This window comes from Ictalurus furcatus, chromosome 28 (genome assembly GCF_023375685.1).
Source record: "Ictalurus furcatus strain D&B chromosome 28, Billie_1.0, whole genome shotgun sequence".
NCBI lineage: Eukaryota > Metazoa > Chordata > Actinopteri > Siluriformes > Ictaluridae > Ictalurus > Ictalurus furcatus.
The window spans coordinates 10,742,032-10,768,343 of record NC_071282.1 but is presented as its reverse complement, the minus strand read 5'-3'; the positions used below and the strand labels follow the sequence as shown (position 1 = coordinate 10,768,343).

General features: G+C 41.8%; 1 protein-coding gene across 4 annotated transcripts; it reads right to left on the bottom strand.

The window, feature by feature from the left end:
* Positions 1-16,214: 16,214 nt before the first annotated feature.
* gig2o (grass carp reovirus (GCRV)-induced gene 2o) lies at positions 16,215-25,708 on the bottom strand. Of its 4 annotated transcripts, XR_008385098.1 has the most exons (4): positions 25,153-25,708; positions 24,394-25,046; positions 17,309-17,439; positions 16,215-16,954 (listed from the first exon to the last, which is right to left on the bottom strand). XR_008385098.1 is itself a non-coding variant. In XM_053618572.1 (3 exons), exons 1-2 carry the CDS (start codon positions 25,226-25,228, stop codon positions 24,397-24,399), a joined length of 726 nt encoding a protein of 241 aa, XP_053474547.1. In that variant the 5' UTR covers positions 25,229-25,708; the 3' UTR covers positions 17,224-17,439; positions 24,394-24,396. The 4 variants fall into 4 exon arrangements, 3 of the variants coding, with proteins under 3 accessions (XP_053474547.1, XP_053474546.1, XP_053474548.1); XM_053618572.1 differs by lacking the exon at positions 16,215-16,954 and having other exon boundaries at positions 17,224-17,439; XM_053618571.1 differs by lacking the exons at positions 16,215-16,954; positions 17,309-17,439 and having other exon boundaries at positions 23,359-25,046; positions 25,153-25,707.
* Positions 25,709-26,312: the final 604 nt, after the last annotated feature.

Sequence of the window (26,312 nt, the reverse complement as noted above, 5' to 3'; positions counted from 1 at the left end):
ATTATACAGAATAACCTTTGAAAGTCAACATATTGGTCATGAGTTTGTTTTGAAAAAAATCTTACATCAAAACAACAAAAGATCCTATTCATTCAATATAAATATTTCCCTCAAAAATAAATGGGATCCAAAGTTTAAATATATGTTTATGTATCTTCATAAATGCATAATTTTATTACACAAAGGTGCCCTGCGATGGACTGGCACCCTGTCCAGGATGTACCCTGCCTTGTGCCCGATGCTCCCTGGGATAGGCTCCAGGTTCCCCATGACCCTGAAAAGGAGTAAGCGGTTGAAGATGGATGGATGGATTACACAAAGGAAACTCAGAAATCAAGTAGGCCTAAAGATGCTGTGGGGTAGGTTGAGGGAGAATCAGCTGGACCTTCAGGGCTTCAGGTGAGGTCTTGAAATGATACTGCGATTAAACATAGGCCTATCTTAAGAGTTAATTTGCAAAAACAGATATGTCCATTCTTATGAATATTTAAAAATCATGTTTTTTTTATTGCGCATTCCAGGTAATATCAGTCAAACTGCAGTTGGGTGGTTTTAATTAAGTGAAAATAAATGTAATTAAAACAACCAAATTGCAGCTTGATTTGTATTACCTGGAATGCACAATTTAAAAAATGATTTATGAAAATGAATTAAAATGATGGTTATCTGTTTTTGCAAATTAACTCTTCATATGCTATTATGGATTAATTGTAAATGACCAATTTACATGTATTGTAAGTACCATAGTCTACCTATTTTAAAGTTAACTTAGTTGCAAGTTATTATAACACAGGATGCAAAAGAATAATTTGGGGGTTAGTCTCACCTCAGGTTACCACCCCCAGGCTAACGGACAGGTAGAGCAGGCTAACCAAGAGGTCTTTAGGTTCCTCCAGACCTTCTGTGCCACGAACCCGGAGGACTGGAGCTAATTCCTCCCGTGGGCGGATTATGCTCAGAACTCCCTGCAACACTCGGCAACACAGCTCACCCCCTTTCAGTGTGTCTTGGGCTACCAGCCACCCTTATTCCCCTGGAACGCCAACCCCACTGACTCACCAGTGGTGGATGAGTGCTTCCACCGGATTGAGCCTCACGCACCGCCAAATGAAAGGCGGATCGCCACCGGAGGGATCATCCCCATTACCAGCCCGGGGACAGAGTGGCTCTCTACGAAAGACCTGAAACAGCCATTCCTGTGCAGGAAACTAAACCCCAGGTATATCACCCCCTTCAAAATCAAGCAACAGATTAATGAGGTCACGTATCGACTAGAATTGCCCAGGCACAGCCGCATCGCCCCAACATTTTATGTCTCTCTCCTGAAGCCTGTTATCCCGGGCCCATTAGCCACGGCGGTGCCAGGTGACTCCCCATCGGAGCCGCTGGAAATCGACGTCCAACCAGCCTACCACGTCTGGACCATCCTAAACTCCAGGCATTGGAGAGGTAAACTAGAGTACCTGGTGGACTGCGAAGGATATGGCCCAGAGGAGCAGTGCTGGATCCCGGCCCGGGACATTCTGGACCCAAGCCTGAGTAGGGACTTTCATGCCACTCACCCAGCAAAGCCAGGACCACGGAGGAGAGGGAGGCCTCAAAGGGACTCAGCTCCTGGAGTGAGCCCTTCGGAGGGGGGATCTGTCAAGTTGTGGCGAACTAGCGACTACAGTTCCCAGAGTGCAGCACGAACTACAAACATGGCTGTCAAGGACTGCACTTCCCATGCACGCATGTGCTCGCATTCTCCGGAGTTCTGATTGCAGACACCTGCACTGAAATACCGGTTGATCACACAGAGTATTTAGGACAGGCTGAGAACAATGGAGGTTTGAGAAGTAAACGTTCAGCAGTCGTAACTCTGTCGTTTCACCAAGCCGTTGTCTGTGTTTTGGATTTCCCTGATTCTCGGATTTGCTGCCTGTTTTGGATTACGATTACCTGCCTTGCCCAGTATGGATTGTTCGCCCGATCGCCTGACCTTTGTCTGTTTCCGGATTCCGTCTTCAGCCTGATCCTCATCTTCCTGTTATTGCACCGCCCGCGCTTGTCTCCACACAAGGTACCGTAACAGATTACTTTGCCTCACTATGGAGGCAGCGGGCACCCCGGAATGGCAATGTTATATTTTAGAACAGAACCTAGCGATAAATGCGCAGCAAGAACAGATCTCACGCTTACAGGGGTAATTGACGCACATGGGGCAACCCGCACTCCCGCTTGCATCTCCGCCGCCTGCACACATTCCACCTCCCACGCCGGCGCATGTTCAGCCACCACCAGCTGTGCACTTTCCGCCACTTCCCATGCCAGAGAGATACACAGGGGAGCCGGAGCGATGTAAGGACTTCTTACTCCAGTGTTCGCTGTTGTTTGGTAGTTACCCTGACATGCCAGAGGTTCGTAAGATCACGCATTCATGGAGCTCTTAACCGGACATGCCCTGCTCTGGGCTATGGCCAAGTGGAAACGAGGGGGCGGAGCCCGCCCCTCGCTCACGAACTTCCTTTCCTTCTTCGATCATTCCCCTGATGGATGGGAGACCGGCCAGGAGCTCATGAATATCACACAAGGCTTGCGTGACACGGTGGAGTACACCCTGGAGTTCCACACCATCGTGGCATGGAGTGGGTGCAATGAGCCGGCCCTCAAGACCACATTCCGTCAGGGGCTGAATCCTGAGTTGGTGAAGGAGTGGGCATGTCGGGATCAACAATTCACCCTCGACGCACTCAGTGACCTTGCGATCCAGCTGGACCACTTACGCCGTACAAACCGCCCCGCGCTATGGGGTCCCCTGCCACCCGAGCCAGCAGCCGCCGGAGCCCATGCAGCTAGAGCCAGCGTCGTGAGTCCCGCTGCTTCTACTGCAGCGAAGGCAACCACCTCATCCGTCAGTGCCCCCACAAGAAGCCGCGACCAGCCGAGGGGAGTGCGGACAGCCGACCCCATCATCAAATGGTGAGTCAAACCCAAGCACACACCTCACATGTATTTGTGTTACCTGTCAAGATAGAACACTCAGGGCTGTCTATTGTGCTTTCAGCGCTGATCGACTCAGGAGCTGCTGGCAACTTCATAGACCAGAAAACTGTGCAAGACTTCGGTCTTCCAGTTCGCCCCCTGCTCCAGCCATGTCAGGTTCAGTCCATCGACGGGTCTCCCATAGATGGGGGAATCATCTCCCACTGTACAGTGCCTCTGGTACTCCAAGTTAGTGCCCTCCACCACGAAACCATAGTCTTGTATGTCACTGTCTCTGCCTGGCACCCCGTCATTCTAGGCCTGCACTGGTCTCGGTTCCTCCCGAATATCTGGACCTCAGTGAGGTATTCAGCAAGGAGAGAGCAAGCGGATTACCATCACACCGCCCCTACGACTGCACAATTGAGCTCCTTCTTGGAGCCAGCCCACTTCGAAGTCGTGTATACCCTCTCTCCCATAACTGAACATAGGAGGAGTATATTCAGGAGGCGCTCCAACAGGGATACATTAGACCTTCCACGTCCCCCGGATCAGCCGGATTCTTCTTTGTCGAGAAAAAGGATGGGGGCCTACGACCATGTATCGATTACCGGGGCCTAAACCAAGTTTCAGTTAAGTACCGGTATCCTCTGCCACTAGTACCTGCAGCCCTCGAACAGCTAAGATCCGCGACCATTTTTACGAAGCTGGACATGTGTAGCGCATATAACCTGGTCCGTATCCGGGAGGGGGATGAGTGGAAGACGGCATTTAGCAACACCTCAGGGCACTACGAGTACTTGGTCATGCCTTATGGGCTCGCTAATGCCCCCTCAGTGTTCCAGTGTCTGATTAATGACGTTCTGAGAGACATGCTGGGGAGGAACGTTATTACATACATCGATGACATCCTGGTGTATTCAGCATCCCTAGAGGAGCATATCGGCCACGTCCGGCAGGTATTGCACCGTCTCCTGCAAAATCAGCTCTAAGTAAAGGCCGAGAAGTGTGAATTTCACCAACACACGATCTCCTTCCTGGGATATGTCAGGAGCCCCAGGGGGGTCACCATGGACTGACGTGAAGTTGAAGCGGTGGTGGAATGGCCCACGCCCCGAAACATCAAGGAGTTACAATGGTTCCTCGGCTTTGCAAACTTTTACCGACGGTTCATTCAAGGGTTTAGTACCATAGCACACCCCCTAACGTCCCTCCTACGGGGTAAGCCAAGGTGGCACATGTGGACCCCAGCCACCCAGGAGGCTTTGGACAAGCTCAAGAAGGCCTTCACCACGGCTCCTATCCTCAGGCACCCAGATCCCTCCAAACACTTAGTCATGGAGGTTGATGCCCCGAAAGCAGGAGTAGGGGCCATTCTCTCTCAGAGGCTCGGGGACAAGCCCAAGCTCCACCCCGTGTCATTCTTCTCCTGAAAGTTATCACCGGCAGAACGCAACTATGATGTGGGGAACTGAGAGCTCCTGGCAGTCAAACTGGCCCTGGAGGAGTGGAGGCACTGGCTGGAGGGGGCCACGCACCCGTCTCTACACGGACCAAAAGAACCTTGAGTACCTGCGAACGGCCAAATGTCTCACGCCTTGCCAGGCCCGCTGGTCCCTGTTCTTTTCCAGAATCCAGTTTATCTTGTCCTATCGGTCAGGAGCGAAGAACACCAAAGCCGACACCCTGTCGCGGCTCCATTGCCTCCATTACCCCTCCTTCATCATCAGCACCATCGAATGGGCACTGGACCACACCCTAGCACACCTCCCCAGGTTGCAAATCCCGGCAGCATGCCCACCCGGTGTTGTTTGTCCCAAAGCAACACCGACTGGAGCTCACCACCTGGGCCCACACGGCACTAGCAACGGGCCACCCGGGAATACATCATACCTACCGGTTATTGGTCTTACTGACTTACCAGAGTCACAGGGGAATGCCACAATTCTGGTGATCGTTGATCGCTTTTCAAAGTCTCTGCGCCTCATCCCACTCATCGCCATCCTGTCCGCCTTTGCCACTGCCGAGCTACTGTTCCAGTATGTGTTCAGGTACTTTGGGATCCCAGAAGAGATCGTGAGTGATAGGAGGCCACAATTCACATCACGAGTCTGGGCCAGCTTCATGGAGAAGATGGGGGTCACAATATAGATGTTATATTTTAATAAACCAGTTTGTTGTCAACATTAAACAGTTCTTTTTATTCCAGGGTGGGTGTCCCTACCAATATTGAGGATCTCAATGACTTGCATTTGAGGGTGGTAAATCTTTAATTGATGAAGTGGACTGATAGACTGAAGATTTAGCTCAATAATTTTCATCAGAGAAGTTGAGAGATGTGTGGAGTATAACAATCTGAATTCACTCTCCCTGTTGTGCCAATTAAATTAATTTAATCCAGGGTTGCACAATCATTCCAGCTCACCCAGGGTCTACAGCTAATTCACAGTCAGCATGCAACAAGGTTGTACTCCAAAAATTGGCAGCAAAAGGGGGTCTTTAATCAAAATAGAGCAGCAAAACCACTAACAGTGCAATCTTTACAAAAAAAGGCAGAATAGTGATAATCTGGCATCCACTATACTACTTAGAGGATCCATGACGTGCTGCTCTAGCTCTTCTAAATTCTGTACACTAGCAAGTGGATTCCAGCTAGCCATAGGCCTCAAAAGGTCCAATAACATCTAGTAAAAACATATCATCCAGAGATCCTGGACTGAAGGAAATATGTTGTCCTTAGGAGATATCACACATCATTCACACATAAAAAACATAAAAACTCTGACCTCAGATACTGACACTCAAACAATAAACTGACTTGGCTGCCATCTTGGATGGCATAATACTGGGAAAAACACAGCTGAGAGAACATAATATTGTGCTTAATGCTGGTGCTTGTGTGAGATGCATGACTTACAGAGTCCCAGAATTTCTGCAGAGAGCTTTGATGGAAGAGGTCAACTTGATGTTGAGTTTGGGAACAATTGAGCCTTCAAGAAGCAAATGGTTCCATTCAGTGGTCTTGGTGGCAAAGAATGATGGTACAGTCAGATTTTGTAATGACTTTAGCTATTCCCAACTCAATTCAGTCCCAAAGTTTGCAATGCAGCCCTGGCGTTTCACTGTGCAGCATGTGCCAGGCCAAGAAAGCATCATGGCAGGGTAGCTGTCCCACTGTCCCAGCAAGATACCAGAAGGGGCGAGTGTGTGATGGCTGTAACTGCTGCTACACAATGTGTGCAACACATTCATGCACATACTTAGACTCCCTGGTAAGATCGGCTGCTCTACATGCACTAATTTCATTCAGAATATATCATTTAAATTAATGTTTTCTTATGTTACAGCTAAGATACATTCACTGTAATTGCTAACTTGTTAAAAACACATCACATAATAAAGACAAAACATGGTTTCAGTTATAATTGATATTCACTAGGGCTTACTAGAATATAGGCATTAACCTAAAAGTCTATGTGCTTTATATAGTGATAAGACAGGAGATGAGAAGTACCATCGAAGAAGCATTTAAAAACTCAGGTGAGAGTGCCTTTGACAGTTTGGAGTTGAATAATCTGGGTTGGTTGTTACAGGAACACATCTGAAGCCAAACCAACCCTGAGGCGGGGTCTTACTCTGGGTGCAGGACAATCAGGATGTTCTCATTGGAACGCTACAATTAATGAAGGATCTAGAATCCAGAAGCATTCCTCAGGTCCATATCCCTCACAGTCTATCAGGTAGTACGTAATATTTCCCAACCGCTTGGAGTCCAGGAGGATTCTGAAGTTGTATGTTGGTGTACCCTCAATCTCCAAAAGGGGAGGTGATCTGGCTTTGGGTACCTGCTGAGAGGGAGGAGACATCAATTGGGTGTAATTTTATAGTGTGGTAAGAGTTCTATTTGGTAGTATGCTGGGTTTATCTGTTTCAACATTTTAAATGGGCCTATTAATCAGGGACTTAAATTTCTTTATTTCTTTATATCCCAGTTGTAAGAGTTGGTGTGGGTGGTGGTGACAGTTGTCTTGTTCCTTATGATGTCCAGTCTCCAGTCTGACATGGGCCGCTTCCCAGGTATGTTCACTTCATGTTATCTAGTCATCCACTGCAGGAACATCTGAGGGTTCTCCAGACCACAGGAAAAGCAGAAGTTGGAAACTCCATGGGTGATACCTGCTCTAGTCATGTTGGTTATTGAAGCAGTACGTGTGATGAAAAATTCCAGGCTCTTGATTCAGCCTTTCCATCTGTTCATTAAGCTGTGATGATAGCCTGAAGATAAACTTATAGTCATTTTAAGCCTATTGCAGAACTCTTGCTAGATTTGAGATGTGAATTGAACTTCCCAGTCAGACACTATATTTTTGAGGAGGCCATGTAAACTGAAGACCTCTTTGAACAGGATTTCTCCCATTTTCATGGCCATGGGTAATTTGGGTAAAGGGACAAGGTAGCAGGCTTTGGAAAAGTGGTCTATGATGGTTAAAATAGTGGTGCTTCCTTGGGAGTTAGGAAGATCAGTAATGAATTACAGTGTTTTGTCTGACTAGAGGCAGTGCAGAATAGCCCAGCACGTGATTTGCATGAGGGCTTGGTCTGAGTGTACAATGTGCATCTTTTAAAGTACTGTTCAATATCTCTTCACATAGTTGACCACCAGAAGTTGTTTTCCACTAAGATTTGGGTACATATGATGCCTGGATTACCTCTCCTTCTATCATTATTCTTAGTACAGATGTTTTATCCATTGGACTTGCTGGTAGCGTGGGGTCATCATGTTGGTTTTGATGGGTCTCCTCCATTATTTCCCACAGGATGGTACTGTAGCTAAAGAACAGGACTCAGGTATAATTGACTCTGGTGCTTGGTGGAAGTGTGAATTTTCATAGATAGATAAGGAGTCAGCCTTGCCAGTGTCTCCACTCTTCGAGTGCCAGTTTAATGATGAGTAGTTTTTGATTCCTAAATTGCCTTCTATACTCTCTGGAATAGAAGACACATGGGTACTTTTTGAGGGGTTACCTTGTCTTTGGGAAAGGATTGCCCCAATTCTGACATGTCAGCCTCGACCTCAAACTACTGCTCAGGATCCAGGTGGTGGAGAATCAGGGCCATAGTAAATCTTCTACCTTGCTCTGGTCCATTGAGACCCCACCCTTGTTGAGGACCTAGGTGCTTTCCAGATAGCTGTTGAAACTCATGTTACTCAGGTTTGATGTACAGATTGCTTTTTACAGTAGTCCTTTGAGCACAGCCTGTACCTGGGTAATATGCCCCCCTCAGTAAATCAGATTGTCATAGTCATAATGACTTGTGTTCATAATGAAGGCAGTCTTCCACTTGCTCTGCTTCTAGGGGGAATCATACCTGCCAAGAGGTCAGTGTGTCTGGACATTCTATGTGGGTGGATAGACATAGGATAGACAGAGAGTGGTTAACACAGGATTTGTTCCAGGTCATGAACTGGCCTTATTTCCATGAGATCACCGGAACATAAGTGGACAGTGGACCCGGACCTTAGGACTATGGGCTGACTGGGAGATTTCATGATCATAAAGAGAGTGTTTTTCTGTGTGGAGAGTTTTTACTCTCGTGAGCATTTGGAGGGAATCATGCAGTTGGATCTCACAGCCTAAACCTTCAGCAGCATTCCTTCTCTTCAGGTGAGTGTCTGACTTGAATGATTTCCATGGACTCAGTGTCTGTGGTGATGGGCACTGAGTAAGTGGTAAGATATGCATGGATGTTGTGACCTGAGCAGATGATCAGCTTGAATGGTCAATTTCATGAACTGGTTAAGGGACAGTGCATAGTCCTGGCATGGCAACCCTGGCCTGGAGCAGCTCACTGAGGCATTGCCTGAATACCATTTTAATGCTGACTCATTCCAACTGCTCTCTGCTGAAATGATGCAGAAGGTTGGTGCAAAATCAGCTCAGACTTCAGGTGGCTGAAAACTTATCAAAACTCTCGTTTGGAAAAAGGAGAGCACACTGCATTTTCCCAGGGAGCAATCATATTTGTTGGGTAAGGCTAGTGGGACACATTGAAAATTTACTACTGGATACACAGTGGCTGCCATGTTAATCTTGTGAAGGCCTGGATGAAAGGTTGTTTGTCCTCACAGCACCGCCATTGGTGCAGAGCACTTCTTCATTGGTGGAAACCATATGCTGAAGGTTTTGTTTATTGTCACCTAGGAGTTGACCTTGAGAGACAGTGGCTGATTGCAATTCACTCAATCTCACTGGATCTATTTTGTAAGACAAAGCCTTCTGTCTGAGCCTTATGCTCAGACATAGGGTAAGGATCCCTGTATAAAGGATCCATGTTTATTGGACACAATGTGAGAAGGAAATGAGTTCAAACTAGAGCAAGGGTGCCCTCTGGCAGTCTGGAGTGGGCCTGTCCAGGTTGTATATTATACTCTCAAAAGGGTATATGATCATATTGATCAGTACTACTCTAAGAATAACACCACTGACCCAAAAGAAATATAAAAAAAAATTAATCAAATATTACATAAATGGGACCAGCCAATTGTCTCCACAAGGTCAAAACTGTCAGATATTCCCTATCAAGATGAAAAAACATGCCCACACACACACACACACACACACACACACACACACACATTAACTAAAACACTGGAAATCCTCAACCCCTGGAACAATGGAAGAAAATGGGCAAAAAAATTCTTCCAGGACATCCCACTGCAATGTTCTCAAACTAGATCTACGATATCTGTTTAGGGACTAATGATTCGACAGGAATGCAGACAGCTACAAACACATACTTACTCACACAGTGTTTTAAAATCCTTTGCCAAATGGAATAAACAGATTATTGGCAACTTCATCAAGCTGTCACGCTCAGTGATATACGTTTAGGAACACACAAATAGACAGATGCAGACTGTCCTGAAGCTTTCTCGAATCGACCTGAAGTGGCCTATTAACACAGGTCAGGATGATTTAACAATGCCAGTTTACTACCTCATTAAGAAATGGGCTAACAGAGCCCTTTACACACACTTGACACACACTTCATGCTCAAACATATAATCTTGTCTGCCCAAGTGTTTTAGCACATCACTGCAATTGTGGAGCATGTGGGGCCAACATCATCTCAGCCTGAGAGATGCCAAGACAAAGATGAAATGCCAAAAATGGTCAACGCATTTTTGCCTGCTTCTAGATTATCTGAAATTTGAATGAGACATATTCTTCTTTATTGTTGTCTTCTTGTTTTTCTTCTTCTACCAATTTCCAAGAGGCTGGGCCTTTCTAAAATACTGTGCTGTGGCCCATGGTTCTCCCATTCAAGCATTTGCCAGATGCAGCTGGTGCAGAATCGACATCTGAAGTCCTTGGCTGGCCACTCTGTGAAGCAAAAACTACAACTGAACATTTAAGTACATTTTATAACTAATAAATTGTCCAGTTTATAGACAAAAGGCAAAATAAATTAAACTGACTGCTTCTTGTCATCAGGTACTTCTCATAGTGTATCCAGAAGAAAGCTTCTCTCCTGATGAGCCAATAAATAGCAAACCTTCATTTAGTCTACAACCTCAATTAAAAAAAAGTTGGGACAGTATGAAAATTGCTAATAAAAACAAAGAGGAGTGATTTGTACTGTCTTTGTACAAAAGACGTACAAAGACAAGGTATTTGATGTTTTACTTAATCAACTGCATAGTTTTTTGAAGGTAAACGTTTATTTTGAAATTGATGCATGCAACACGTTCCAAAAAAGTCGGGGCAAGGGCAATTTAGGACTAATAGTGCTGTGACAAGTTGAAATAAGAAGGTGATGTGAAACAGGTAATCATCTAATCATATTATATAAGGAGCCTCCAAAAAAAGCCTAGTCCTTCAAGAGCAAGGATGGTCTGCCAACAGATGCGTCAGTGAATAATCCAACACTTTCAAAAACAACATTCCCCAAATACAAAGCGGTAGGATTTTGGGCATGTCACCTTCTACAGTGCACAATATAATTAAAAGATTCAAGGAATCTGGTCAAATCTAGGTGCATAAAGGGCAAGGCCGAACCCTCAGACGTCAGTGTCTTAAAAACCATCATGAGTCTGTAATAGATATCCTGACATGGGCTCAGGAATACTTTGGTAATACTTTGTCAGACAACACCATTCACTGCTGCCAGGTGCTACAGTACAGCCTGCCTGCAGTCCTGACCTGTCTCTGAGAATGTGTGGAGCATTATGAAGCACAAAATAAGGCAACGAAGGCCCCGTTCAGTTGCGCAGCTGAAGAAATGCATAATGGTTGAATGGGGGGAAATTCTGCTTGATAAACTTGTGTCTTCTGTGCCCAACTGGTGTCTTGAGACTGTTGTTTGTGATATTCCCAGGAAATCAGTAGTTTCTGGAATACTCAGACAAGCCTATCTGGCACCAACAACCATGCCACAGTTAAAGTCACAGAGATCACATTTTTTCCCCATTCTGATGTTTGATGTGAACATTATCTGAAGCTCTTGACCTGTATCTGCATGATTGGCTGATTGGATAACTGCATAAATGAGCAGAGGTGTTCTGAGATGTTCTTGTTAAAGTGAACAGTGAGTGTATAACATTTTGAGATATTTTGAATCACATTAACACAATGGTGGTCATTTGACAAAGCTTGCAAAGTGGGGGTTAAATTGAAAAAGTCAAACAAAGTTGATGTTTTTTTAACATCTGTCGGCCTGGAAAATGTCATAACATAGCTGTGTTGAGATATTAGATGGGAGCCTAAAATCTCATATCTATCAGTAACTCGGCAATGAAACTATTAAGTTCGAGCAATGCATTATAGCATGAGGTTTTATTGATGGCATGATGTAAATGATGTGGGGCAAAGTATTACACACACACACTTAAGGATAGATAGACAGCTGTTTCAAAGTATTGTTCAAAGCTGTATTGGAAGTTTCATGTTTGTAGTGCCCAACTTGGTACATGCTGTGTTTCCTCCGAATACCAGACAAGGTAAACAGAAAAGTCCTTTTCAAACCACATTCAAACCAAAAACATATAATGTACAGTTCTGTCATCTGTCCCTTTCAGTAATTTGTACATTTGTGCAATGTGTGTTTGAGTCTACATTTCATTTCTACTCCAAAGACATTTTGGCAAAACAAAGTATGATACATTAAATAACCCACTTTGTTCACATCCATTAGCTGTTCATTGCATTTCATGTGTGCCTTCTCAGTCACTACTGGTGATGTATTTTGGATGTGTCATTGAAGTGGGCTGAAAAATAGTAGCTCAAACGAAGATGAGAGCTAGGGAGTGTGTAATCAAATTACATTACTGTTACTGATGGGCTGAGTGAATCTATATACTGGACTAGAATGAATTCAACCCCAGTGTTGCTTTTTCGTACTATTTTGTGTTTTTGTGTATCTATCATTCTTATGACCATTGGTGGTGTTGATGCACCTTGTTCCACAAAAGTCCAAAATAATCAACCTTGAGACATTTGTTAACAGCAAATAATATGATGCGGAAGCCAAAAATGAAACATTATACTGATGTCTTTTTATGTATGACAGACATGGGGCTTAGCCCTGCTAGTCCATTTATACCAGCTGCCTGTGTCATAACAAACTTATGTCATCACAAATCTATCTCACCTTACTTGAGTGTTCTGCCAGCTTGATGTCCACATTGACTAAATCAATCTTTATGACAGCTGATGCCTATTGGAATGTATAAAAATTTATAAATGTTTATAAAGGATTTTGTAATGTCAGTAACAGCTCATACAGGTGACATAACATTATAAACATTATATTTAAGTAAAGTGGTATCACAATATCCTGCTTTAGTTTAGTTTGGAGTTTGTCTGTAAACTCACATCCCAAAACTAGCTACTGACCCAAGTGCAAAGGGTCAAAGGCCCAAAACCAGCTCCAGAACATTCTGAGCCCGGGACACCATTAATTTGCTGGGCTCCTTTAAAGGTCATTTAAAGCCACAGGCATGCTAACTATACTCACCATCCATTACCATTCTAAACCACAAACACATAAACAGCCCAGCATTGGTGATGAAAAACCCACAAAAATTATTAGCAGGGACAACATCATTATTAAGAATAGTGCCATGGTGGTTTCAGCTCTCACACCTCCTGTTCTGTGCATGTCAAAGGGATAAGAGGTTATTTTATATAAAGTAACACCACACAGACATACTAATGAGTTATTGAACATTAATCTTTCAGGATTTCTAAATAATAGGCATACCGAGCATGCCACCATAACCTGTCTTGTCAGCAGGGTTGTAGAGGTAACAGTTTTTACACCAAATTGGGTAAGTTTTGGAAAAAGGTTGCAGGTGAAAAAAGCAAAAGAAAAGTAATAAAAGAAAATAAAGAAAATGGGGAAATCAGGAGGACACAAGGAAAAATACAGATATTAATTTTCAAGCCAGATGACTAAAATAATTACTTGTGGGGGTTTTCCAACCAGTGAATGAAGAAAAATTAAGTATATCGTTACTGTTCAGTGTCATTTAATGAGGTCTAGGATGGATGCAATCGCAGTTAAGAGCTTTATTGAAGAGAATATATTCCAGAGGGCAAGGCAAAAACAACAACAAAGACAGGCAGAGGTCAGGCAATCAGATAAACGGGCTAGATCAGCTAAGGCAGAACTCAAGGTCAAAGGAACAAAGTCAAAAACCAGAATAACAATAGCACGGCTTGGTAAATGACAGAGACAATTGCAACTAAGCATATTACTTCACAAAGATGTTATGAATGAGCAGTCTCTTTTATAGTGTGGAGTGAGTGAGTGTGAGATTGGCAACAGGTGTGTGTGATGAGAATTCTGGAGAAGGTGACTGTGTGTGTGTGTGTGTGTGTGTGTGTGTGTGTGTGTGTGTGTGTGTGTGTGGGAAGTGTAGTCCATGGCGGCCATGTTTGTAGGCCGCAGTGCAGGATGGGGAATGTAGTCACTGGTTTGCTGTGATATGACATTCAGTCATATAACATCAACGGCTTGTTTTAAGTATTTATTTTTAGGTTTTTGAGATGCATTGGTGCTGGAAATTTTGCTCAAACCTGGCAAAGCTGCTTGTTAGTTATAAATTCCATTTACTCTGTAAACCTCATTCTCCACTAGTGTCATTCAATAAGGTGTGTCCTCATTATAGTACATTCAATAGAAAATCACCATTAATTGATCAATTGTTCAGGCTTTGGCTTTAATTATCTTTACTTTTCCAGAGTATTAGCAACTACAGACAGACTATAGACAGCTTCTCAAAGCACTGGTTGTCAAGACATGGATTATAGCTGTGTCAGGATTTTCTAAGACAAAATGTTTATTTAGCCTAGGTGATAAAAAGAAACAGCAGGAGATATGCTCCAAATGATGGAATGAAAAAAAGGTTTATATAACTCAATGTTCTCATATTTGTGCATAATTATGTTTGCTGCTGGCAAAGGTACCAGTTATTCCAAATAATAAAAAATATCACACCATTTAGATTATCTTTATAGCATTGTTGTTTGCAAGTATCTGGCTATTAAACAAGTTTCCTGAGCATAAAAATACATCTGAATTTTATTTTCTATGCCTGCTCATACTCAGTAAGTGACTATGAAAAATTCAAAAGTTGGAGTCCAGTGATAAAGAGACAAAAGTGCCGCTTAGCTATTACAGGCTCACTGAAGAATTGCTCACTGTGCGTGCAAACAAATATTAGTGTTGGCATGTTAAGTGGGCAACATTAGTAGAGAGACAGCACATGCCGTAAGAATGCCATTATCCTAACTTAGAGGTGCTTTTGGGGTGTGTGGGGCTACCCACACTAGCAGGACTCTATTTTCAGCTGTAGTAATATTCTCCACTTTAGATCATATAAGGTCATCCTCATCATCATCCAGAGATCAGATGCTTCTCCTAGCCTGAGGAGCCAGAAGCATATTGTATACAAAGAAGCAATGTTTACAGACTGTAGTTTATTAATGTCTAAATTTTGGACTAGTGAATTGTGACATGAATCAAATGCTCTCCAAGACCAGATCACCATTTGGTCCAGACTGATGCATTTTATTTGGGTGCCAGTGATTCAAATGTAATGCAGCAATAGAACTGTTCTGAACAGGTCATATCATGATCTTTGTCAAATGAAGATGAGTGATCACACAGGCCAAAAGAATATTTTATGATCAGTTATCATCTTAGCACACTGTAATCTTTTTACAATAATTGCTTGAATGCCCCGTGAAAGCTTACAGGTGTCTGGTTCTGACAAATGACGCAAACTGTTGAATCCAGTTCTTTGAGGAAGCTGATTATCTTGTTGGCCGGCTGTAGCAGAGGCCTTTGATCATCCAAGACAATATGTCCACTTTACTTAAATTTGCATTCCTCTACCATTTAACTCATGCGTATGTTATAGGACCTGCTTTCAGTTGTTCCAGAAACTATGGTGAATTGCCAACCAAATAGATAACCACCATAGCAGCAAAATGTGATGTGCCATTATATGTGATGTATGTGTTTTCTTTTTACAGAGGCAGCTTTGATGTGATTCTCTTAATATGAAAGATTGTGCTGTCTTCATAAACAGGCTTAACCAGAAGCCTTGTCAAGAATTGTAGTTCATTAGTTTATCTTCAGTAACCTCTTTATCCTGGTCAGGGTTGTTTTGGATCCGGAGTCTATTCCAGGAACGCCAGGAGTGAGGCTCGAGTGTACCCTGGATGGGACCAGTCCATTGCAGGGCACCATGGATACACACTTTCATCCACTACCCACTGTAGTCTTCACAAATCTAGTAAGACAAGGGTGTGTGTGTGCGTGTGTGTATGCGTGTGCGTGTTAGTGTGTGTGTGTGTGCATGTGCATGTGCGTGTGATCAGAAAGCACAAGATATTCAGCACCACATCTGCCAGTGCTGTGTCTGCACACATTCACCCTTTTTATAAAGATAACTCACATATTCTGTATGAGCCAGCAGCCTGGGTTCTTACTAAAAATTAACAACTGGAAAATAACCATCTGGACTGGATGATTTATTATAAGAGCTACATATGCTGTTTTTACTTCTACAAGCTACATTACTAAATTAAATTAGTGTAGTTTAAATAAATGAAGACAATTCTTAAGTCATCTGAGGATTGTATTTGTTTTATCTTAAGGCAAAAAAAAAATTCTGCACCATATTCTGAATATCTGCAGATTTTTGTCTGAGGTGTGCATTTTAGTGTTTAAGCGCATAAATCATTTGGTCTATTTTAAGAAACTAAATAAAAGTGAAGTCTAATGCAAACAGTATTTTCACAAAAGTTACCAGCCGACCAGCCTCATATGTGTCTGTGTGGTGGAGTGGCAGTGCTCCCATGTGGTTACAACACTGTACTGCATTAGTTCAAGCACTAATTCTCATCGCTCCACACCTTTCTTAATATGAGTGTTGGGGTGTATATGTTTTCATATTCTAACACACTGCACATCAGTTTATCAAAAGGTATCTTTACCCACATGTTCTTTGGGTATCATTACCTATGTGCTCAAATAAAAGACAAAAGCGAGAACCTAGACTAGCAAGTGGAAATACTGTATTAGTCGTATTTAACTTATCTTGTATTTCCTGTTATATAATTACAATAAGATATATTATATTTAAATCTATTTCTAGATATTTTTGTTTCTAATTTCAAACTTGTTTTATTGGCAGATATTTTTGTACTAAGTAATTAGGAAAAACATGCAAAATAAAAGGCTGAAAAAATTTTGATTTATAAAAAAAATCCAAAGGACAAACATTAGATCAATCTACACTAGCAAAGATATCTTTATCACCTGTTCCCCGTGTCCTGTTTTCTGATGATTTGCAATCCTCAACCCCATCTTTCCCTACTGTATCTTTCTATTCAACAGAATCCCTTGAGGAAACTCCTTTTCCCCTTCTCTCCTGTTCCTGCACAAAGCCTTCCAGCTCTCAAGGACCCTTAGATATCTAAAGGGGAGACATGATGGACATAAGGGTGTTACAGACTACCCTTAATTGCTGTGGCACAATAAGAGGAAGGAGAATGTGACATGAGTAACACATTATCACTGTACATTTTATTGCTAAATGTTTCCTTGCATTCTGTATAATGCAGGAGGTTAGAAAACAAACCTTGTGCTAGCAGTTAGCAAACATATTTCTCCTCACAAAAACAGCTCCACAGAAAGATCTGTGATGACAGAGGCTCACTGAATAGTTCACTGTGGCTGTCTAGCTAGAATATTGAGTTTAGGGGCAATTACACTGGAACACCATAGCTGTGACCTGAAATTATATAACTTCATAAATGCATGATGATACCTTATTTTATTGGACTGTAACACAAGGCATAACAGGCAGTTGGGCTTCTTTTTTCTGTCATCCGTGTCATCTTTGGAGCTCGGTAGTTCACAGGAATGCTGTCTTCAGTATGTCCACTAAGTACTCTACAGCTACATGCATACAAATACATTGTGAAAAAATGAATACATGCTATGGTATCATTATATACAATATACACTCTGATTCATAATGCCCATTCTGTTCTCCAGGTGTGTGTATGAACATGCAACTAATGCCCTAGTGGTAGAGAGATAGGTTGTAGGATTAGCCAATACAGGGTACATTAAATTTCCTGTACAGTTATGCTGTAGAGAGTGAAGTTAGAGCCCGCCTGCTTGTGTACTCCTTATTGGACATGCTCTTGCTGGACATAGACAGCAAATGTAACTTTCTGGAGTTCCTCTTTCGGCCATCATTTGACTTCTATACCTTGCACCACTGTAGTTTCAACTTAGGGTTCACTGCCAAAATAATGTACTTCATCTACCTCTCTGTTGGACACCAAGGTCCAATATCAGGATGGCACATGGCCTTACCTCCAGTACTGTGGACCTTTCATTCTCTAAGGTGACTTCTGGCTGAGGAGCTTGATCCCAGTGGAGAGTTAGCATCCCAAGCAGATAGCTCACAATAGCCCAGAAAGAAGAGGGCACTGAACTGTTGCTCCAAAAATTTATATTATATTTATAGCCTATTTATAGGCTAAAAATATGTTTCACTAGCAAATTCCCTCACTTTATCTTCATAAAACAATATAAGAAGTACTTTATTATTAAAGTCATATTTCATTCTTTGTTAGGATGTTGTTTCGGTGCCTTATTTGTAACTGAAAAGCTTCTTGTGTCAGCAGAAAATGCATTCTTATCTTAGTGCATAATTTTGCAAAAAGTCAACCCAGTGAATTTTGAGTTTGGGTCAACCAAAATATTTAGCCAAGACATATCTAAAAGCACATGAAATCTTCTCTATCATACCTGCTCATTGGGTGCTTGCATATTGGGAACCGAGAAAAGTGACAAACATACTAATTGTGTAACTAGCATTTTATTCCCTTTGTACCTGCTGACACAAATGCAACAACTGTTTTAATATATGTATTATATTGAGAATTGGGTGATTATTTTTGAACCATAATTTAAACTGAGACAAAGTTGTCAACCTGGTGTAGCTACAGTAGCTTGCTAGCCACAAACTAAAAAGATACTGATGGTTAGTAAATTATGCTTAATACAGTGCATCCTTAAAGTATTCACAGCGCTTCATTTTTTCCACATTTTGTTATGTTACAGCCTTATTCCACAATGGATTAAATTCATTATTTTCCTCAAAATTCTACAAACTATACTCCATCATGACAACGTGAAAGAAGTTTGTTTGAAATCTTTGCAAATTTATTAAAAATAAAAAACAAAAAAAAGCACATGTACATAAGTATTCACAGCCTTTGCTCAATACTTTGTTGAAGCACCTTCGGCACCAATTACAGCCTCAAGTCTTTTTGAGTATGATGCTACAAGCTTGGCACACCTATTTTTGGGCAGTTTCTCCCATTCTTCTTTGCAGGACCTCTCAAGCTCCATCAGGTAGGATGGGGAGTGTTGGTGCACAGCCATTTTCAGATCTCTCCAGAGATGTTCAATCAGGTTCAAGTCTGGGTTCTGGCTGGGCCACTCAAGGACATTCACAGAGTTGTCCTGTAGCCACTCCTTTGTTATCTTGGCTGTGTACTTAGGGTCATTGTCCTGTTGAAAGATAAACCTTCACCCCAGTCTGAGGTCCAGAGTGCTCTGGAGCAGGTTTTCATCAAGGATGTCTCTGTACATTGCTGCATTCATCTTTCCCTCGATCCTGACTAGTCTCCCAGTTCCTGCCGCTGAAAAACATCCCCACAGCATGATGCTGCCACCACCATGCTTCACTGTAGGGATGGTATTGGCCAGGTGATGACTGGTGCCTGGTTTCCTCCAGACATGACGCTTGCCATTCAGGCCAAAGAGTTCAATCTTTGTTCAAACTTTGGTCTGAGTCCTTCAGGTGCCTTTTGGCAAACTCAAAGTGGGCTATCATGTGCCTTTTACTGAGGAGTGGTTTCCGTCTGGCCACTCAACCATACAGGCCTGATTGGTGGAGTGCTGCACAGATGGTTGTTCTTCTGGAAGATTCTCCTCTCTCCAAAGACACGCTGAAGCTCTGTCAGAGTGACCATCAGGTTTTTGGTCACCTCGCTGACTAAGGCCCTTCTCCTCCGATCGCTCAGTTTGGCTGGGCGGCCAGCTCTAGGAAGAGTCCTGGTGGTTCCAACCTTCTTCCATTTACGGATGATGGAGGCCACTGTGCTCATTGCGACCTTCAATGCTGCAGAAATGTTTCTGTACCCTTCCCCAGATCTGTGCCTCGATACAATCCTGTCTCAGAGGTCTACAAACAGTTCCTTGGACTTCATGGCTTGGTTTGTGCTCTGACATGCATTGTTAACTGTGGGACCTTATATAGACAGCTGTGTGCCTTTCCAAATAATGTCCAATCAACTGAATTTACCACAGGTGGACTCCAATCGAGTTGTAGAAACATCTCAAGGATGATCAGTGAAAACAGGATGCACCTGAGCTCAATTTTGAGTGTCATGGCAAAGGCTGTGAATACTTATGTACATGTGCTTTTTTTTTGTTTTTTATTTTTAATAAATTTGCAAAGATTTCAAACAAACTTCTTTCACATTGTTATTATGGGGTATTGTTTGTAGAATTTTGAGGAAAATAATGAATTTAATCCATATTGGAATAAGGCTGTAACGTAACAAAATGTGGAAAAAGTGAAGCGCTGTGAATACTTTCCGGATGCACTGTATAAACAATTATGCTTAATAAAAAGTAAATTCAGCGGGAAAAGGCTGTTACATTTATTTCAACTAGTGAGTTCAACCAAACTGAAAATCGTTTTCCCCCCTCTGGACTATTTTTTAATCCACGATTTTGCATCTGCTCAACTACAGACATATCCTGAGCTCAATTAAAATTTGAGGCAAGTTAACCTCTCCTATTGTATCTACAACCCCAATTCCAAAAAAGTTGGGATGCTGTGTAAAATGAAAATAAATGTAAATAAAAACAGAATGCAATGATTTGCAAATCTCATAAACCAAGATTTTATTCACAATAGAACATAGAATACATATCAAATGTTTGAACTGAGTAAAAGTACCATTTTAAGAAAAAAATTTGGTAATTTTTAATTTGATGGCCACAACATGTCTCAAAAAAGTTGGGACAGGGGCAACCCATTGTCTGTGAACACAGTCCGCTGTACCATCCACAAATGCTGGTTAAAGCTCTATCATGCAAAGAAGAAGCCATATGTGAACATGATCCAGAAACGTCGTCGTCTTCTCTGGGCCAAAGCTCATTTAAAATGGACTGAGGCAAAGTAGAAAACTGTTCTGTGGTCAGATGAATTGAAATTTGAAATTCTTTTTTGGAAACCATGGAAGCCACATTCTAAACTAAAGATAACTAAAGAGGCGAGGGTCCATCTAGCTTGTTATGAGCGCTCAATTCGAAAGCCTGCATCTCTGATGGTATGGGGGTGCATTAGTGCCTATGGAATGGGCAGCTTTCACATCTGGAAATCTACCATCAGTGCTGAAAGTTATATAGAGGTTTTAGGGCAACATATGCTTCCATCCAGTTTCCATCTTATCTTTACTTCTGAAAGACTCTGCCTCTCTAAGATACTCTTTTTATACCCAATCATGTTACTGACCTGTTGCCAGTTAACCTAATTAGTTGCAAAATGTTTCTTTTTAGTAACACTTACTTTTCCAGCCTTTTGTTGCCCCGTCACAACCTTTTTGAGATTTGTTTCTGCAATCAAATTCAAAATTACTTTATTTTTTTATTAAAATGGTACATTTACTCATTTTAAACATTTGACATGTTTTCTATGTTCTACTGTGAATAACATGGGTTTATCAGATTTGCAAATCATTGCATTCTGTTTTTATTTACATTCATTTACATTATACACAGCGTCCCAACTTTTTTGGAATTGGGGTTCTATTCATCACACACTTGTGCACTGTCAAATCAAGAATGTAGCTGTATTAAATGAGTAACTAGCATGTTATTTTCTGCTGACACTAAAGCATCAATTGTGCTACACAATGTGTTATTAGTGAAAACTAGGCAATTATCTTTTTAACACAGAAGTCTGACACACCAAGTAAGCCTCTTCAATTAGGTACAGCTAGCTAGCCCATACACACAACTTAGAACCTACAACTTGATTATGTTCATAATATAACCATTGGTTCATGGTATAGTCAATGACAAGCCAGAGGTATTTTATTCTCATATCACCAGTGTCATGGTTTCCCCTGTACGCAGCGCGCTGGAGAGCATGTGGGCGCGCATGCATGAGCAAGGTGCGTGAGCACCTGCTTTTCGTATGTTGACAATCGTGACATTGTGTACATTGGACACGTGCTTTTGTTATGTTTCTGTTAAGTCTCCTCCCTGTTCTGTCATTGGCTGTTGTTTAGCGTGTGTCTAGATTGCTGTCAGCCGTCAGCAATCAACACGCTGATTGTGCTTGTATATATACCGCGGGTCTCCCAGCACACGGCGCGGAATATTAGATAAGATACAATATGTTATAGTAGGTTAGATTAGTTTAGATTCCACACGATAGTTTATCACAGTCATAGGCTTAGTTATTGTCCATGTCATGTTCCATGTTAGATTAGTGCACTTAGTCCATGCTGGTTTCTCCGCTCCCAGTTCCCGCTATAGTTTATGTTTCTTGTTTTGTATATCGACCCTGTATTCCGTGACCGCGACCTTGATTCTTGCTTTGCCCCGTGTATGCCTGTTTTCTGATCGCCTAACCTTTGCATGTTTGTGGATTACGTTTCTGATCATGATTTGGATTTACCTGCCTGTGTCTCACATTAAATAAACTGTTTAAATGCATTTGCATCCGTCCCTATCTTCGTTACATCTTGAGACGTGACAACCAGCAAACAAATCCAATAGAAATTGAAGCTTAACACCACCATATATGGTACTGCACAGAATGTCAAGAAAACTTTAGTCATGAAATTAACTTACATGTTAATGTAACAGGAATTAATTCAAGCAGGGCAAGTCAGGGAATGATCAGGGAATTATCATACAAATACAACTAAATCATAATTTAGGCTATAGTAGGGGTGTAACACAATGCCATTATCTGTATTTGTATATGCATTCACATCTTGATCTGTATTTGGATTTCAACCAGAAGTGGATGTGGTCTAGACTGGATTATATTTTATATATGATCCCATTCACTATGCCTTTGGAAATACTAAAACCAGGTTGATGGGATAAGAAGTAATTTATGCCTTTGGAAATACTAAAAACAGATTGATGGGATAAGAAGTAATTTGTCATTCACAAATTATAACAGCAAATAGAAATTTGCATAACATAATATCATTAAACTCCTGAACAGTTCTTCAGCTGCTTCAATTGAGTTCATAACTGCTCTCAACCAGACAACCAGGAACTTTCTGGAAAGCTTTCTATCTAATGTGACTGAGTAGGCCTAAGCGAGGGAACTATGTATCAGAACAATTATTTCTTTCCCAAGTCAGTTGTTTATACAGTTGTTTAAACTATTGTTTATAGTAGACAACAATAGCCATCTAATAATATTTGTCAGATTTACTTCAGTTTTTGGGTTTATGAAATTACAGAAAGATCTACTATGAAGCTGTGACACGTTGCTGCTGCACGTCTAAACAGAGTCCTGCATTTCAATATAATATCTGTATGATTTTCCGGGAATATTTTTTTTTACTAACTGTGGAGAATGTTCAAATAAGAACAATGAAAGACATACACAATTAACATACATGTTAATAATTTTCTAATTAATTAAATAATAATGTTTTTCGGAGACCCAGTAGAGATATGCTGTCCTGTGTGCACTGCATGTGAGCTATGGAACAGACAATTTACAATAAACAAAAACATATTTATTTTGTGAATTTCAGGCTAGTTTGTACAGAAATATGGCAGAAATGTGTGATTAAGGCAGTATTTCGGTCAGGCTACAGGAGCAAATCACTGATAATAGACAAAACAGAACCCTCTGTGTCTCCTATTCATAAACAAATGTTGTGTTTGTACCGCGACCTTAGCAAGTATGAAAGTATGAAAGCAAAACTTTCCTACTTGAGTGATTTTTTTTGTTGCATACTGTGGGATTCTAGTCCCATTGCACACCTCTATTCACATCCTGATACTCTGTGAACCCTTCTGGTGAGCTTTCTAAATGTATTACTAATTGGTTTAATTCCTAGGCTATTTAATTATTATTATTATTATTATTATTATTATTATTATTATTTTAAATTAGGTTAGTTAACACAGTGATGAGTCATGTCATCAATTATCACAAAATAAAGAAAACATAGATATAATTTACATTCACAGACAAAGAAACTGGCCATCAGAGACAAAGCAAATTCTAGCCTAGTATATACTATTATATTGTGCACAAATGCATCATAGAAATACCCTTCATGTTGTTGTTGTTTTTTTTTGTTGTTGTTGTTGTTGTTGTTTTCAGTTTTGTTTGTGAGATGTAAACAGTAACATAATTGTCTGAGTTGCATAGGCCACAGTGACTGACCACCCATATTCTCAGAAAAAGAAAAAAAATAGGCTGTTAAATTCTACCTTTCCTTGTCGATGACGTAGTACCTTTGTATTGTTAATACTATCTCTAACACATGGAAACATTGATAGTGTAGGCCTATTTTTTAAAGGACTTACGGTACATAAATGAATGAATAAGTTTTAATGTAAAGCTTTAAAAGTAAACCGGGTGCAGCTTTCTAGGGACAAAAGCTACAAAGGAGTAACCTTAAGCGTACCACCTAAGCGACAAGGATAGGTAGTACCCTTTTATTCCCTGAGAGTGCAGAGTTGTGTTCAGATCCCCAAATCCATCCCAGGGAGGCCTTTAGTTCCGCATACCTGACTGTGCTGGCCCTCCAGGACTGGATGTAGGGAACTAACCTTTCACTGGACATATTGCTGCGCTGTACACACATGCTCTTTTTCAAATGGACAAATCCTGCCCCCGCACGCCCAGCAGTCCCGCACGTCGTGCGGTAAGTCCGGAGAGCTCTGGCGGCATGCTGGACACTCGTCGCTGCTCACGTGTCTGCGGATGAGGTTACGCAGCTTGCGTCGTTTCCCCTCGTCCACGCAACACGCCACGTCGACCACAGTGATGCGTTTCGGGTCCCACACGCAGTCCTCCTCTCGGCCGGATTTGATCGCTGATATATTGCTGTGTGGAGGCACCCATGCGCAGTCGTAGCCGTCGTCGTGCCAGGACGTGCGCAGTGGATGGTTGTTGACGTCGATTTTTTTAACTTTGCCGACGTTGACCTTGAGCTTGAACACAACCTGGTCGTTCTTGTCAGTTCGGAGCGGGTAGCACTTGGCCTTCTGGATGTTGCGGCTGACGTACACGCCTTTGCCCAGCATTCCGCGCGTGGACTGCTTGAAGCCGTTGATGATGATGTCTTTGGCGTTGTCAATATGTGTGCCATGAAACATGGTGTAGACCCGGCCCAATTCCGGAGCTTCATCCTCTGAAAGTGTGTTGCTGTCTTGAACAGCGCACCACCCTGCAAAACGCACAGCACCTTCCATGAACTCTGCTTAAATAAAAACACACAAAAGAGACAAATCTGTAACTACAGACAGACTGCTACATAAAAGACTAATTAATCTAAATAAATCAATAGAGACGAATCAAAAGCTAACTTCTTCCTGGTTTTCTCGACGCCTGTTTTTGCTTTCGTTTTAGTGTAAGTGCAATGCAGTCAATCGGGAAATGCATGAATAGCCTGAACACTGTTGCCCTGGCTTTTGAACATTTGCATTATGGTATCAAAAGAAACTGAAACTATGTGCAAATTAATAAAATGTAGATCTGCGTTTTCATTTAAGTTGGACTCGGTTATATACTGGTGGTGACATTTTAAACTGAACCAATTCATGTACAACACTCAATAGGCTGTATGCCATGCCATAGCTTTATTTTTCATTTCTATAGGATGTGTTCACTTATGCTCATTATCCATCCATCCATCCATCCATTTTCTGTACTGCTTATCCTACACAAGGGAGCCTGGAGGCTATCCCAGGGAACTCGGGACACCCTGAACAGGAGTATGTTAATTATATGTTTTTATTTTCATATTGTATAGCATCTGCACCAGGAGGCATCAACATCATGAATCCATGGATGCAACTTGCATTGTGTCAGCAGGCACATATTGGGCGCCTTCATACCAATTAAACATTGTTTGGCATAGCCTATCTGAGTAATGATGTACAGTCCTTTATGGCTACAATTTGCCCAATATTAAAATGGACACTTCCAGTATGACATGAGAGTTCAGTGAGCAGAGTAGACTGTGAGGCCTATGAGACACCATCTGATATATATATATATATATATATATATATATATATATATATATATATATATATATATATATATATATATATATATATGTGTGTGTGTGTGTGTGTGTGTGTGTGTGTGTGTGTTTGGTTTGTGTGTGTGTGTGTGTTTGTGTGTTAAATATATAGGTGTGCAACAATTATTGGAAACCTTTTAGTCAATACTTTGTGCTGCCTCCCTTTGCCAAGATAACAACCCTTGTCTTCAATGGCAAGGGATCTTTCTGAGACCATTGCTCCATACTGAACCTCTCCAGATACTTCGCTGGTGGACTTCTCTTCATTTCACCCCACAGGTTTTCTATGGGTTTCAAGTCAGATGACTGGGATGACCATGGCAGGACCTTGATTTTGTAGTCAGTAAACCATTTTTGCATTGATTTTGATGTATGTTTTGAATCATTGTCCTGCTGGAAGATCCAACGACGGTCCATTTTAAGCTTTCTGGCAGAGAC

Excerpts from the sequence above, each read along its gene's own strand:
- gig2o (XM_053618572.1), bottom strand. The coding sequence starts at position 25,228 with ATGCATTTCCCGATTGACTGCATTGCACTTACACTAAAACGAAAGCAA. Across the intron at positions 25,047-25,152 it reads GTCGAGAAAACCAGGAAGAA|CAGAGTTCATGGAAGGTGCT; the intron begins GTTAGCTTTTGA and ends TTTTTATTTAAG.